The 13,971-nt window shown below is 42.5% G+C and overlaps 1 protein-coding gene across 6 annotated transcripts; it reads left to right on the plus strand.

The window, feature by feature from the left end:
* The first annotated feature begins 21 nt into the window (after window positions 1–21).
* LOC117147278 lies at window positions 22–13,858 on the plus strand. 6 transcript variants are annotated; one of them, XM_033314117.1, is made up of 10 exons: window positions 22–129; window positions 1,104–1,248; window positions 8,869–9,589; window positions 9,819–9,938; window positions 10,191–10,271; window positions 11,181–11,289; window positions 11,356–11,615; window positions 11,909–11,965; window positions 12,632–12,899; window positions 12,961–13,858. In XM_033314117.1, the coding sequence occupies exons 3-10, from the start codon at window positions 9,001–9,003 to the stop codon at window positions 13,538–13,540; spliced, it is 2,064 nt and encodes a 687-aa protein (XP_033170008.1). In that variant the 5' UTR covers window positions 22–129; window positions 1,104–1,248; window positions 8,869–9,000; the 3' UTR covers window positions 13,541–13,858. The 6 variants fall into 6 exon arrangements, with proteins under 6 accessions (XP_033170008.1, XP_033170003.1, XP_033170007.1 ...); XM_033314112.1 differs by lacking the exon at window positions 10,191–10,271; XM_033314113.1 differs by lacking the exon at window positions 10,191–10,271 and having other exon boundaries at window positions 24–129; window positions 1,107–1,248.
* Window positions 13,859–13,971: the final 113 nt, after the last annotated feature.

Genomic DNA, 13,971 nt, shown 5'->3' on the forward strand with positions numbered 1-13,971 from the left:
GGCCGCGCAACCGAAAGCCGAGTCTGGTCAGTCGAAAAGCGAACTTTGAACAAAACGGACGTTGGAAAGGGTTTCCATCTATCAACATCTATCCCCGTGTTTTCGTTTTGTTTTTGCCGGCATTTTGGCGTAAGTGTACGTGCGCTGCTTCGCCGCGCCCTTTCCTTTTCACTTCCGCCCTCCTTCGTAAGCGACGCGCGCATTAACGGTGAAAATACGAACAGTGTGCCATTTATTAATATAAATAGCGCGTAATTCAATATACACTTAGTGTTGCGAACGTGGGCTTCTCTACTCTTCGCATTAATGTATTTTTTTTGTTTTGCCAGTGCTTCTTGTTTGCCTGTTGGTTCTTGCAAGTGTAGAACAAAATGAACAGAATGAGAATTGTAATTGTTTGAAGTTTGAATGGGGAGTGTGGGAGGGAGATGGCAGTACCCGCTGATCAGCTGAAGGTGAACCAGTGTTGTTGTTGTTATTGTTTCGCTAATTTCAAGTGCAACCCGTTTATCGCCATCTCTTTCTGCTATTGTCAGTTGACGTTATGACGTCACTAAAACCGTTTTACCGATCAGATGACTCAGGTGCACTGAACGAAAAGAGATTACTTGATGAAAGTTACGAATTGAAAAAGCCAAACAAACGATTATATGCCAGATGACAAGCAGTCTCCCAAACAATTGATGTTAATAATGTCATTGAAAGTGTCAAGTATGTGCCTCGGAATCGATCCCCTAGTTTTTTGCAGTGCATTCAGAAGATCGCACACCTTTTGAAGCTCTGACGTCAGCTGGATACATTTGGAAATGCTAAGCATTTGGTGACTATTACTTGCAGAGCAGCGAGAAAACAACAAGCAAAAGGGCAAACAGCAAACCGAGCAAATATCGATGTTTACGCACTATCAGTTGATAATGAAAAATTGCCCAACTCCCCCTGATAAGATAAGATATAAGCATTCTTCGCTCCGCGTGTTTCGCATTCTTTTTTTTCCACATTTTTTTTATGCGCTGTGCATCAATCAGAATTTGCTGAAAAGTTGTTAACACACACGTTCGTTGGCGTTTAATTTTTATTATTATTTTTTTTTTGATGTTTTTTAGAAGTAGTGAAATAAACGAAGCAAACCAGCAAGGAAAACATAAAACAAATTAAGCAAATAGAAGTGACCGAAAAGGGAGAACCGGTTGCAAATCAAGTGGCAAATAAAACACGTCATTTGTTCGTTTGTCGATCCATCAGCAACAGGTGAGTCTAAAAAGCGGGCAAATGCGGGTGGTAAAGTATTGTTTGTGGCACTTTCACCATTTTTTTGGTGGCCATAATGAGAGCTATTTACGAGTATGAAAAGACTTGTTTCCTTTGTCACTTTTGGTCAGTTGGTGCACAATTTGACTGGTTTCATCGCCTGATTAGATAATGTTTACCAGCTTAATGAGCACTAAATGAATCTAGTAACTGCGTTTTACTTAAGAGCAGATATTACAAACAATTGTACCTAGCTTCCCAAAAGTTGATATGCCTTAAAAAATTAGCTATGCCCAAGAACGTGACTTTCATATTACAATTTGCAGTGCGAGGGTATCATAAACAAACAATTTGCTGTCGTGCTGCATTTGAATTTCAATTTCAATTCAAATTCAAGCAATTTCAGCCGCAAGGCCAAGTGAGAATAACGATACTGACCCCCACTAAACTAACCGAATGATTGCCGTTTATGAGTCTGGGGATTTGTTATTGTTATTACTTGAATATATGTATATTTCGTATTTTGTATTTGGTACATTTGGCACTGGCTTTGATAACATTATTTGCGCTCTACGTTGTTTACTGTGTTTATCTAAATCCATTTCCGTTTCGTTGTCGCAGTTTATTTGCCATTGCTTTGTTTCTAATTCATTTGTCTGACCTGCATTTACCCCTCAACGTTATCCGCACTTCGTTTTTTTTTTTTTTTGTATATTTCCGCTCTTCCAGTCGGTGGAAATTCGAACAATTTCTACGATGCTAAAAACATTTGGTTAACAAAATGAATCAAGAGCGAGAAGAATCAACTGGAAAGAAAAAGAGCGTGAGAGAAGTCCAAAAATGATCTCATTCTCATATTTATTGTTGCTTACTTGGCACAGTTTTTGGTCCATTTTTCTCCAGTTTTTGTGCCCAGGCAATTTTGTTGCACATTCTAAAAGATTCAGAAGATCCAGGCAATCTTCGATGCCACATCTATTTCCACTCATTGTCTAGAATTTTCGACAGCTATGAATCATGAAAAACAAGGTAATAGCGCAAATAACTTCCTAAATAATATTCTAATAAGTATTCTATGCGTTTTCTTCACTTAGAACTTAGATGCCATATATTTGATGAGTTTACCAATTCGGTAAACTATATGTATGTGTGTACATACATATTTAATACGTAGAATTCAGACCGAAGAGGCGAGACCATCTCCTCTCATTATAATTATCTATTCGATATATATGTATAAGCATGTACATATATTCGGCGCCGGTGTGTTGTGGGTCATTCAACTGGGAGTCCCAACCACTGGCACTCCGCCGGATTCCCGGTTGCCCGGTTCCCCGGTTCCCCGGTCTTTCGGTCAATCGTCCGGCTCGGCATTTAAAAATAATCTCCACTCTATCTTCTCCTGACTTCAGTTCCTCTGCCATTTGTGGCCCGATCTCGATTGTGGCCACTTTTTCATGGATGAAATGAGGCGTGAGGCTGCCGCTGCTGCAACTGCAACTGGTGTAAAATGATATGTGGATGATTTGTCAGCGGGACGATGGGGAATTCAACCTCATTTCGCTTGTCGATAAACAAATGCAATTCGAGATGAGCCGCGAATTTCACCCGCATTTCTGTGCGTTTGCCGGCCCATTTGAAAGTTGTTTTGTAATATTAGAGCTGGGGGAAATATGCTCATATTTGTGTACATGGGAATGCGAGTGGATGTGACCTGAATCCGAAGGGCCGTACAACTTTATATACCCATTATTGTATTCCTTCAAAGCAAATTCGTACCAATATCAACATAACTTGGCAGCGTTTTTTGACAAAAATAATGCACACAAAATGGGGTGGCCCAGAACGGTATGCATCTTGTACCTTGGTGGTCTTGTAATTCGATTTTCATACTTTCGCCGATCAAATTTTAGACTTTAAATTTTGTCATTTAATTGATTTCCAAAAATTCGAAAAAATCTGTATTTTGAGCAAAACATTGAAAATAATGGCCCAAATATGGAATGTCATACCTCGTTGAGTTTGTTTCTTAAATCCCAATCGAATTGCATTCAAGTTTTGGAATTCTAGGAGATTTCAATTTTTTGCAAATTTTGATGATGGTACCCCTTACAAAAAATGCGAAAATTTGGCCAAAAATTAATTTTACAAAATCAGTTTAAAAGTGAAGGGGGTTGTTAGTATTGGTTGTAAGGAGTACAAAATGGTACTCCTTTTTGCTCTCTGACCATTTTTAGTCAAGTTATAGCCAAAAAAGCCAATTTGAAATTTCATTTTTTTGCCAAAAATATTTTCCCAGATTTTTTGTGAAAAAAATATTTGGTATTTTGATCAAAACATTCGAAATAATTACCCAAATATGGAATGTCATACCTCGTTGAGTTTGTTTCTTAAATCCTAATCGAATTGCATTCAAGTTTTGGAATTCTAGGAGGTTTCAATTTTTTGCAAATTTTGATGATGGTACCCCTTACAAAAAATGCGAAAATTTGACCAAAAATTAATTTCACAAAAAATGTTAGAAATGGTTAGTATTGGTAATAAGGATTAAAAAACGGTACTTCTTCAAGTTCTGTGACCACTTTTGGTGAATTGACATCGAAAATCGCGTTTTAAACATGGCAATTTTGACCAAATTGGCATTATTTTTTCAAATTCAGTGAACCACTCTCGATTTCAATTATTAATCGCTATGTGGGTCACCTAATGACGCCTTAATCAGCCTTTAATCGGCGCTCCTTCAACAAGAAAAGCAGCAAACAAAAGCGAAAACCGCCCACTGGCACACTAAAGAACTTTGCCCCCAAAAAGGAAAAGGGGTTTTCTTTGAAATCGAGGGGGGGGGAGGGGGTGTGTGTGGAAAAACGGGGGTCTTTCAGCATTTGTAAACTGCATTTTCGATGGGTGTTCTATGTTCCGTGGCCATAAAACTGTCAGACTGGCTGGTCATATTGCCAAGTTGCTCTAATTTATGGAGCACCACCAAATCCACCCAAACCCACCAACCACCACGGCTTTTTCTTTATTTTTTTTTCTGTGGAGAGGGTGGTGCTCTGAACTTTGCCTCGCTAATTCCCAGAATATTGCCTTGTGTATTGTGTAAGCAAAGGAAAGCCGACTTTTCTTTTCTCGCGTGTTCGAATGAACTTATTAACGAATGCACTTCCAGCACGTCAGTTGAGGGTTTTTGCTTAAGAATTAATATGGCGCATTCTGTAATTGCTTTCATTCGATTTTCCGAGCTATATGTGGTCAGGAAATTATTGTGCTGCCCGCAAAGGGTTTATTACTAGACACGTTCAGGTAATCTGATTAGAAAGATTAGTATATATAATTGAAAGAGTAATCAAATCAGGTTATTAGATGATTGGTAATGATATAAACATCTTTATTAATATATATTTTAAGAAACGTATTGCAAGTAAGCCCGACTGCTTGGTTGTTTCCGATTTAAAGCACTTTCAAATGATTGCGTAGGGTATCCGCTTGTCGCACATGCTGCGCATTAATAATCCAATTTCTATTCCGTGCACAAAGGGCATAAGAGTCAGCGGCATGGAAATGGGGAAGTTGAGGCCATGATGGGGTTTGGTCGTTTCGAGGACTGAGGGGATTCATTTGAGCCCACGCACTGCATGGAGTATTGATCAGCGGCTAATTGATCGAGTGATCCACTCGTATAACTCCAAATTGATGAAGATGATGTTGGGTAGGGGTAATGCCGCATGCCGCATGCCACAGCGATGTCGCAAACTGTGCCCAAAAACAACAGAACAGAACAGCCCCAAAATATTGCATCAAACCGATCCGCCCGAGAACTTTATTATTATTATTATTAGGCTTCTCCCCTTCGCCCACACAAGGGACTCGATGAATAGTTTTTAGAGATTGGGCAAAGACAAATAAATCTTGCTATCTGGGCATAAATATTATACCAATTTGCGCAACATTCGGCGGCAGATGATTCACTCTGCGATTCGAAAGTCCAGACAAACTGACGACAGGAAGGAGCTTAATTTGATGATCTTCTTGGTAACAAGTCAGCGAAACATGCATAGAATAACATGTGAGTAATACGCCGATATGCGAACGATTGAGCTCAAGATAAACACGCACTTACAGCATGTTTAACTAAATAACATTGATGGGTTTTCCCGAGTTCTTTCCCAAGCTCAGATTGTTTGCTTTGAAGGTCAGCGCTCAGATGGCAACTTGTTTGTCGATTTCAATAGTCCGCAAATGCCTCGAATATTGCGTCACGGGCGATAAAAGTCATCATAATGAAATACAATACTATACACTCATTATATATATGTATATAATATATATTTGAGGGGCTGACGTCATCGCAGATTTGGTTGGACTCGTCGAGAAATCCCAACCTAGCCTAGCCAATTCAAAATCAAACAGAACGAGCGAACGAACTCAATTAACCGAAATGGAAAAACAATTTCAGCCGACTAAACGTTATTCAGAGATATGCAAATTCTGATTGAGTTTGTATTCAAATTCGATTGGCAGTTAAAGTTCAGGGCAAGAATGAGGCATTCCATTCGCTAGTAAGATGTCTGATTTAAATTTCATGTCATGCGAAGCAACTATTAGATCAAATATGATATTATTAAGATCCCACTATGTACTTCTAATGAACACTCGCCGCTATTTGCGTTACCGAATTCCTGGCCAAATTTGTTGTTTGTTTGTTTTTTTCTTGGGGGGGCGCCCAATAAATTGCCTAGTTTTTGCAGCCACAAGAAGCTGCTTCAAAAAATATGGCTACAAGAATTTCCAAATTGTTTCATAAACAATCTCATGAAGGCAGCAGGGAGATTTTTTCGAAAAACCTTGACTCGCTTGACGAGACTATGAAAATGTCCAGAGATTCGATTTGACTGCAGATACGGTTTATTTACAGCTCGATGGGGCAAGACGTAGCTATATCTTTTCCATTGCCCAATCATTCGGTGAGAACAGATGCATGAATATATAGCGACTATATCGTCTCTTATCGCCGGATAAGTCAAGTCAATTAACCATCGAATCAACAATGTTCGATCGAATCACGTTTGCCGCCGTGAGTGAGTCACTAAGTACACTAGTTTACTTTGCAGTTTATGGCGTTTGTTTGTGGAGCGACGCGGTTCGGGAAACTTTGACTTTGAGTCACGTTCTCGCCCCTTTTGCTAATTACGACAAAGGGAGAATTAACTGAAATCAACTGAAATTATGCGGTAATTAGCGCTTGTTACACTGCCGCAGCCGAAACAAATCCAGCAATTGTCTCGATTTTGGGCCGCTTACTATGCAACTTCTTTGGGGCAAGTACATACAGCAGGGAGCTCCATGCCACAAAAAAAAAAAAAAAATAAAATAAATGTGGCAAACAGGAAATTGCTGGCGAAAAGTGTCTACATATGACAGTTTCATGTGTGGGCCCACGGACAACCCACTTTCTGGCGGAGTTTGCCCGGCTTGGTCCACGCCTCACTTAAGCGGCACACTGAGAGAAAATAGAGCAGTCAAATGCAGTCAAATGCAGCTTGAATCTAGTTAACACTTACAGCGCAGTAGCTGAAGTCAATCAACAAAGTATACGAGTCAATCATCAAGTGTTTCGATCTATTATCGATGAGCACACAGAGCAAATAAAAAAATAATAAAAAAAATAATAAAAAAATAATAAAAAAAAATAATAATAAAAATAATAAAAAAAATAATCAAAAAAATATAAAAAAAATAATAAAAAAAATATAAAAAAATAATAAAAAAAATATTTAAAAAAAAATAATAAAAAAATATAAAAAAAATAATAAAAAAAAAATATTTTAAATATTTTCCTTTATTTCGAAAGTGGAAAAGTGGGCCTGTGAAAAGAGTGATTTTTTCTGTGGGTTGTGGAGGAAAGCACTAACGGAAATTGCCGCCGATGGTAAATGTGTGTGTTGTTTTTTATGCAGCCATATATAGTTATGGTATGAAATTTAATTTCGTAGTATCTGCACAATGTCTAGCTACATATATGCTGCATATATGTATGTATTTTGTTCGTTGCAAGACACGTGACTGGGATGCTGTCAAGCGTGAAGGGTTTTCGCCGGGGGCCAAGCCCTTTGGCTTTGCCTTAGCCCCTTTCGGGATTCGCTGGAGTTGTGGGAGTTACGCATCGCCAGGCACTTGCGATAGGAATTTCCATATCGGACGTCGCCCCAAAAAAAAACACATTGGCCAGCGGAAGTGAAACAATGCACTTCCAAGCGGGTGTGTACTGTACTCTGCTGCAGTTGATCCGAGATCCGATCATCTCATATTTATTGTTTTGCCAGTGTTTTTAATTGAAATTGCAGACAGCGAATAATTTCCGGCCGTGAAATTCGAGTGCTGTGCACCCTTTGGCGATGAAAATTGAAGAGGGCCGAAGTGCTTTTAATCTAATTAAGTGAACGGGATGAATGGATAATAATGTCGCATTCAGCACAAAAAAATTCTATATTTTCAATTTATGTGCCTGCAATTGAATAATAATAGATAACAACTTTCTGTCTCAGCGGCAAGTAAACAAAAGCCGAATTAATTAACTTGACAACTTCCGTTGTTTTGGAACCCAAGCTTATATGAACATACGTATGTATGTACATAACTCATTAGCCGAAAGTTTAGTTGCCGTAATGTCCTTTTGGGAGCACCGAGAATTCCACGAACTGGCATTTGGAAAATGTAAATTTTCATATCCTCTGCATTTTCCGCTTTCCATGCCCAGTTCATTCGCCCCTCGTTTTCCCGCGGGGAGGGAATGCTCCTGTTGTTTGTCCTATGCAAATTTAGCGGCAGCTCAACCCCCAAAGGAAAACACCACCACCCCCCATTTTCTTACCACTTTTTCATCTCGGTCGCCAGTTCCCTGGGCGAGTTCAAAAACCTTTTTGTGGCTCTTTGGTGACATTTGGCCGGAAGTTAGCTTTATGCCTTTAATTGCTGGGGGGTGGCAGGTGGTTGACCCAAGGCTCTCTTAACCATTCGGAGCCCTAATTTTTATGGTTGTCATGCACATGGCGTTACCACGTTTCCTATTGATTTTCTTCCGCTGGCGTTCTGTTTTGGTTTCTTTTAGTGCTATTATCGAAGTCACTGGGTCGCAGTAAGCCGCCAAAAGGGGGGATGGTGAAGGGGTTTCGTATTTATGACACCAATTATTTATGAATTCTAAATTTGTTTGGCCCACTGCCAGGCAGACAGACAAACAGACAGACAGGCAGGCAGCGCAAGAAGCCCCGAATTCCAAAGGCGTCGAAGGGTACAGGTAACATTTGATATGACCAATGGTTTCGGGTGGGGGAAAATATGGAAATCCGAGTACCGGGCTAAAAATACAGCCGTCACAGTGCAGAGTCGCTAATAGCGATATTTTAACTGCCACGTGTGGCAAATGGGTTGCATTGCTTAAAAAAGAAACTATAGAACCAGATATTCAGATATTCTTTATTTCTCATACATGTACATATTGTGGATTTAATGAACTGTTTATTTTGCATCATACTTAATTATTGAATAAGTGTCCACCGTAGGCAAAGTTCCCTGTTTGTCAGCCACTAATGACAGTCGACTTTTGCTTTCTTTCGGCAGCACCAGCAGCAAGTTTGGGCTCAAGGACATCGCCGGAGCAGCGGTATCGTATCGGATCGAAGGAGCAGCAGTTCCAGCAGCAGGGAGCAGGAGAAGCAGGAGGAGCAAGGCGGAGCAACCAGCACCAGAACCATGTCGGAGCGCAGGAGTCACATACAGATGGCGCCGCCACCGCCGCCCCCCAAGCCAAACAAATCGCAGACAGCCAATGGAAATGGAAATGGGAACGGCACAGGCATTGGAACTGGCACTGGCAACGGAACCCTGCCGAATGGCAATAAAAACTATAACAAAATTGTCGCAGGCCAAGACCAGGAGCCGCTGGCTCAGAACTCGAGCGGCGTTCGAAGGAGCCAGTCGCCACCACGCACAGAACAGGTCGTGATGACGCCACGCGGTAAAACGGCCAACAGCACGGTGATCCTCATCGAGCGCAAGCTGGTCGATGAGATCAATGATCGCGTCCATGTCGCCGGCGGCGATCACACGGGCATCATCATCAACAAGGACACGGTCGCCGGGCAGAAGAGCGCCAGCAAGGCGGCAGCGCTCTCGCTGGAGTTCCGCGTCTTCCTGGTCAGCGCCAATACGGGCAAGCATTCGCAGGAGTCGCGCACCCTGCGCTTCTGGTTCCGCGACTGGCTGACCAACGAGGAGAAGCAGGCCCACATCGCCCAGGACTTCTTCAAGGAGCTGGTCAGTCCGCAGGACTTTCCCAGAGGTGGGTCTGAATTGCTCTACTGATTTAAAACCAGTTGTGGTTTGATAAATGAACCATTTTTTTTAATGGTTTCAAGTCTATATTAAATATAAATACATACAAGCTTTTATGGTTTGTTTACTTGTATTAAATTTGATAAGAAAACCCAGAACTTCTTATCAAAGTAAAGATAGAAGGCAGTGTGAGAAGTTTTAGGTTTACTTGATTTGCTTTTTATTTCGCTTTACAGACTACGTGGGCTTCATCAAGAAGATAATGAAGCTCCTGCAGCACGGATACACGGAGATCCAGTCGATCGAGATTGAACTGCGCATCCTGGAGGAGACCTCCGCACCTCCCTCGCGACCACGTGAGTATTCCCTATTCATTTCTATGGGGATGTAATAAGAGGGAACTTGATATTCGAGTTCTTGTAAATCTAGAGCTTAAATTAAGAGCTTAGTAGCCTATTTGTATGCAATTTTGCTCGGTGAATATCAAGTTCCATGTCTTACTTACCTTTCCGAGTCGACTTTACCATGCGAAATTGACTTCTCATCTGAACTACATGGCTCCATCTATCCTCTGGGCTGTGCGGGTGGTTTGTTTTTGTGGAGATCAGCCCGGGATGGGTACATCATCTACTGCTACGGCGACTGCAACCGAAAGTTCGAGGAGGCGCTGATGGCGCAGCGGAAGACAGGTGACGGCGACAACCTGATGAAGGCCATTTGGCTGGACATGTACACCGAGCAGCTGAGCGCCCGGCGGAAATGAATCCCGATTCCAATGCTGCTCCACTGCTCCAGTGCTCCCACAACTAATCATCATCTAATCCAACCCGCTCAACGAACTTCGTTTTGTATCCGCCTCGCTGCACATTTCCTCGCCGCCTTCCTTGTTGTTCGTTTTTGTTTCGTTTCGTTTCTCCTTTTCGTACTAATGCACGCACTAAAAACTCACTAAAAACAAAAAGAACGCATTAAATATATACACAAAGAGTGTTGTGCACTTCAGAGTATTGAAAACAAAGAACGGATATGTAAAAAAGCGAAATAAAATAAATAACCAGCTAAAGAGCTGGAAAATTGCTAGTCAAATGCTCTGCAGTTACTGCTCCAAATCCACAAGGATCCCACATGAGTTTCCATTGCTAATTCAGCTAGGTGGTAAATCTGCTTGGAAATCTGCCGGATGTTTCGAAAATACCCTGCAGTTGTGGTCGTTCAACAGCTAGTTACCTTGCGCTGTTGTCTAGCGCATCCTGTGCTGGCTTGGAACCCCCGAAAGCATCCCCCCCTGCCCCTTCAGTTGTCCTCGAAATCCAGTTGACACCTCGAGTGTCCAATTTGTCTGCTGTCTGCAATTAAAGTGCGCTGCTTGAGCACTTAATTGACCGCCCTGCCAGCCGTTTGACTGTGTGTGTGTGCTCATGCCTGTGCGTTTCCTTTACTAACAGACACCGCCTAACCAGCCACGCCCACCGCTCAGAGTAGATGTCATTGCCCGCTAACAGAAGAGTCCTCGCTAAATGAATAACCCATTGGTAGCGGGAATTGCCAGACATGTGCTTTAATCGTGTATGTTGTTTCCTTTGCTCTCATCCCCGTAGTTTCCCTCGAGGAATCGCAGTTCGAATCTCCGCCGTTGACCCAGGAGAAGGTGCTGGAGCTCATCGAGCAGGCATACCCCAATCCCGTGTCCCCCGAGGATCTGGCCAAGTGAGTACATCCAGATCCGGTTGAAGTCTAGACACCAGAGTAATTAATTCATTTTGTTTAATGCAGGGACTATGGCTGGAGCGAGCAGGATGTGCTGCTGGTGATCAAGTCGCTGCAGGAGCGCGGTCTGATCAAGTCGATGGAGTACAACGCGTACACCCGCATCCACCACGAGGACAAGGAGATTAAGGTGGTCAAGCAGATGCCCACGATCGCCTCCAACAAGCAGCCCACCATTGCCATCATCACGGCGCAGTATTGCGAGAAGCTCGCCGTGGACGCGATGCTCGAGAACAAGGAGACATTCGTCCGATACACCACAGTCGGTAGGTTCAGCTCAGTTCAGTTCGATAGCGAGTCGACTTTCCCTCAACTCTTACTAATCAAACTCTCGCCTAACCGTCTTTTCTCTGTTTCTCTCTTTCCCCTCCTGTACCCCAATTCCTCGACTTTGGTGGAAACAAAAAAAAATATATACAAAAATCCTCATCACGAAAATTTCGCCATAAACGAATGAATTTGCATACAAATTTGCTGATGTTTACTTGCCTGCAATGATATTAATTAAAACAAACCTTTCACCTTCCCCCGAATCGAAAAATACCAAACCATGTAACAGATTCCGATCCCAATCTAACGAACTCACTCAGAAAGTCCAAAAAGAAACGAAGATTCGGTAAGCTAAATGTCCAGAACCCACTCCTCAATCGAGAAGCACCCATATATCCAAGGTCAAGTTCATGAGTTTTATATGATCAATACTCTAAAGAATCAACTTTGAATCAAAAATAGCAATAGTAATGCGAACATTAAGCAATCGATGGGTGGGCGCACATGGAGCGTTCCCATCTATCGAGTGCGCACTGTACGCGACTGAGTTGCCATAAACTTGGATAGAAAGTTATGAACTTGGCCTAGAATAATTTGATTTGTTGTAACTTTATTCGTGTCCTTTGTGTGTCTGTGCTGTATCGTCGGTGCTTTGTTTTGTTTCATTTGTTTTGTTGTTATGGTAAAGGATTGCCCCAGGATACATGACCTTCCATTGTACATATGCACATGTAAATACGTCATAAGACGGATTGATTAGATCCGTCACGCACTCGATTCATTAATTGGTTTACCATCAACATAATGTTTTGTATTTTGGTCGCAAAAGAATATTGGATGTATGGAATTTATAATGGTGTTTCTTGTTTTGAAATAATATCTACATTTCGTAAGATTTTCCTGTTCTTTTGAGGCCTTTTTGTATAATTTGGTATATATCTATCAATGTCCTGAACGTAAACCGCTTTCTGTAAGCCAATCAACTGATCCAAACATTCTCTCTACTCCACAGGCGAATCGAATGTGTATACCCTGGGCAACATCGGGGCGCACAGGATCGTGAGCACCAAGCTCCCGTCGGTGGGCAGCAATCGGGAGGCGATGACGGCGACGGGCAATACCACCACCCGTCTGCTGGGCACATTCCAGAAGGTCGACTTTGTCTTCATCGTGGGCGTGGCCGGTGGCGTTCCCCACTACACGGACTACAAGAAGCACGTGCGACTGGGCGATGTCGTCATCTCGTATGTGGACAAGCAGCGGGCACTGATCAGCAATAGGTAAGTTTCTCGAATATAGCATCTTCAATCTATCAATCGTAATCATGTATGCTTCTTACAGCAAGGAGAAGCCGTACGTGTACTTGTACAAGAGCGGCGAGGACGTGAAGACCTACTTCCCGGTGAACGATTCGCTGCAGCAGATCGCCGAGAGCCTGCAGGCCAACATGCAGGTGAAGCGGCCGTGGGAGGACTACCTGAACCAGGCCCAGCAGGCGCTGGCCCAGAAGACGGATGCCGACTTCAACCGGCCGGACGCGCGGACGGACAAACTGTTCATGAACATTGGAAACAACGAGGTGATCGAGGTGGCCCATCCCATTGCCGCCGACGAGGTGGACGGTGTGAATCGGCTGCGACTCCATCTGGGTCCCATTGGATCCGGTAGGGATCTGGTGAGGAGCGACGAGCTGCGCACCCAGTTCGCCAGGAAGTACGGCCTACTGGCCACCGATGTGGAGATGAGCAGCGTGCTGGACAGCATCATTGGCAACTGCAGGGAGAGCTTTATACTGGTGAAGGGCATCGCTGACTACAAGGACGGCACGTCCACCAGGAAGTGGCAGAACTTCGCTGCCATTTCTGCGGCGTCGGTGGTCAAGTCGGTTATCTGCGGCATGGACGCGCCCACGAATGTATAGGAGGCGGGGCTTCGAATCCCCTATTACCTCCATTCCCTCCCCCTACCCTCCCCCAACAGTCCTAGCATTTGATTTGCCTTCAATTTTCGTACCAATCCCGCTGCGGCGCCCCACTATTCGTAAACCAAAATGTGCATAGATTGCATCATATATAATGTATGTTCGCGTAATATTGTATTAAATGATTTCTTGTTATTTATTTTGTTATAACTTTTGTACTACAATCAATCTAATTTACACACAAACACTTGACGTATATAAACACATATATACAGCAGTAAATAAATATCGCAACTAAGCTTGCAAACACTAAGAATATTTAATGAGAATTTGTGATTGGGTGAAAAGTTCAGGTAACTTAACCAAAGATATTAGAATTTTATAATCTCTTTGACATTGTTCATTGTTTGGAGCTTCATCTTAAAAATAAA

The sequence above is a fragment of the Drosophila mauritiana genome, chromosome X (assembly GCF_004382145.1).
Source record: "Drosophila mauritiana strain mau12 chromosome X, ASM438214v1, whole genome shotgun sequence".
NCBI lineage: Eukaryota > Metazoa > Arthropoda > Insecta > Diptera > Drosophilidae > Drosophila > Drosophila mauritiana.

Bases quoted from the DNA above. Each gene is read 5' to 3' on its own strand.
- LOC117147278 (XM_033314117.1), top strand. From the start codon at position 9,001: ATGTCGGAGCGCAGGAGTCACATACAGATGGCGCCGCCACCGCCGCCC. The intron at 9,939-10,190 runs GTGAGTATTCCC...TGTGGAGATCAG, and splicing joins CGCACCTCCCTCGCGACCAC to CCCGGGATGGGTACATCATC. The intron at 11,290-11,355 runs GTGAGTACATCC...TGTTTAATGCAG, and splicing joins TCCCCCGAGGATCTGGCCAA to GGACTATGGCTGGAGCGAGC.